Raw genomic sequence first — 1,484 nt, 5'->3', positions numbered from 1 at the left:
TTCAGCATAAGGTTTCCTTTATGAAATTCTTTTGGACGAACCTTCTTTGTCATAAGTCTGTGTCATCCATTCTTGGTACATTTGCTTAGTATGAATACTTTCAAGTTAAATTCACTGGAGGTAATTTTTTTTTTGACTCCATCGAATCATAAACCCATGAGAAAGAGATTGCCCCAGCAGCAATTCTGGCTGTCGTTTAATAAACCCTATAAAAAGATGGTTCAACGATTCTCAGCAGATAAGAATGAAGTTGCTGACATTATCCTTCAACCTGGAAAGCTGAGGTATCTAAAGTGCCCCCGGAGCAGTCACTCCACCATGGCTTAATGATGTCTCTGAAGCATCCACAAACTTCATAAATTGCCCTAATTGTGAAACTGTCAAATGAGCATAACAAATAGGGGCCACAATACACATAAAATGAAGAATGAACAAGCTCTTGTAGATCATCAGCTGAAAACCCAACCTATTCTAAGAGAAACATGATAGTGGGTCAGTTTTGCGGTTCCTATTATTCTAGCATGAGCACAAAGGTAAAAATCATTGTTCTTCAAACAACATATTTGTGGTCAATGACGGTACCAGGTAGCATATTGTCAGGAGATCCCTGCTGAAAAAACTTGGTATGATGGTTTTTCGCACCACAATAACCACAATCTTTAGGGTTCCACTCATTGTCAAGGAACTTGCAAGCCTCAATAATTTGGTCAAAACTTGATTGAATTGAGACTTGCTAACCCCATCCCTAAAAATAATGATTTGATCAGGCTTTCTCTTTCCTGAACTTGTATAGAAGTCTAAGAGAGCTTCCTTTATGATACCGTCATCAACTTTGTCAGAAACTAGTTTTGAAGAAAGAATCTATCATTTTAAGTTTCAGAGACTGTGTACAGCCTGATGCCCCTGGAAATCAATGGCCAACGCCTGGGGCTAACCATCACAGCTATTGACGGCACATCAGACTGCTCAGGAGAGCCAAACAATGCGCCCATTCCAAGGATAATGGTTGGAACCTTTAAAAAAACTGGAATTGAAGGTGTTTGCCCCAGCGTAAGCATAGAGAGTAAGAGGTAGTTTCTTATGCCAATTTTTACCAGTCTCGGTCATCTTCTATAATTTATTTTTTCTTCTTTTTCTTTTCTTTTGGCAACCTTTGTTGTACTGTGGTATGGCGCCTTATCTTTGAAAAGACTGCAAACTTTTGGCATTGTGCAGTTGGATATGATCTTTTTTTTTTTTTGAAATGGATGACTTTTGACTTTTTAATATAGGCATATGAAGCTATCTCCCCCTCTTAATGGAGTAGCTGACGTCCACAAAGATGAGTCATTGTTAGCTTGAAACTTTTGACGAGCTCGGGCCCATAACATGCATCCCCATAAGTCTTGACTCCTTTAAATTTGGCATTCATTGTACAACTGATGCGATTCCTTTCCATGGTGGACCAACAGTGCCCCAAAATCTCATGTTTATCCTGGCAATTG

General features: G+C 39.2%; 1 protein-coding gene across 1 annotated transcript; it reads right to left on the bottom strand.

Moving 5' to 3' along the window:
- Positions 1-259: 259 nt before the first annotated feature.
- LOC121211294 (protein argonaute 4A-like) lies at positions 260-992 on the bottom strand. Its single transcript, XM_041083966.1, has 3 exons — positions 936-992; positions 583-861; positions 260-466 (listed from the first exon to the last, which is right to left on the bottom strand). Exons 1-3 carry the CDS (start codon positions 990-992, stop codon positions 260-262), a joined length of 543 nt encoding a protein of 180 aa, XP_040939900.1.
- Between the last annotated feature and the right edge of the window lie 492 nt (positions 993-1,484).

This window comes from Gossypium hirsutum, chromosome A01 (assembly GCF_007990345.1).
Source record: "Gossypium hirsutum isolate 1008001.06 chromosome A01, Gossypium_hirsutum_v2.1, whole genome shotgun sequence".
NCBI lineage: Eukaryota > Viridiplantae > Streptophyta > Magnoliopsida > Malvales > Malvaceae > Gossypium > Gossypium hirsutum.
The sequence above is the reverse complement of the archived record's forward strand: the minus strand, read 5'-3'. Positions and strand labels throughout refer to the sequence as shown.

What these genes read in the sequence shown, in the direction of transcription:
- LOC121211294 (XM_041083966.1), bottom strand. Translation starts at nt 992, where the DNA reads ATGGGCGCATTGTTTGGCTCTCCTGAGCAGTCTGATGTGCCGTCAATA. An exon ending in TGCCGTCAATAGCTGTGATG is followed by an intron (nt 862 to 935) that starts GTTAGCCCCAGG and finishes TTAAAATGATAG; the next exon opens with ATTCTTTCTTCAAAACTAGT. An exon ending in TCCTGACAATATGCTACCTG is followed by an intron (nt 467 to 582) that starts GTACCGTCATTG and finishes CTCTTAGAATAG; the next exon opens with GTTGGGTTTTCAGCTGATGA.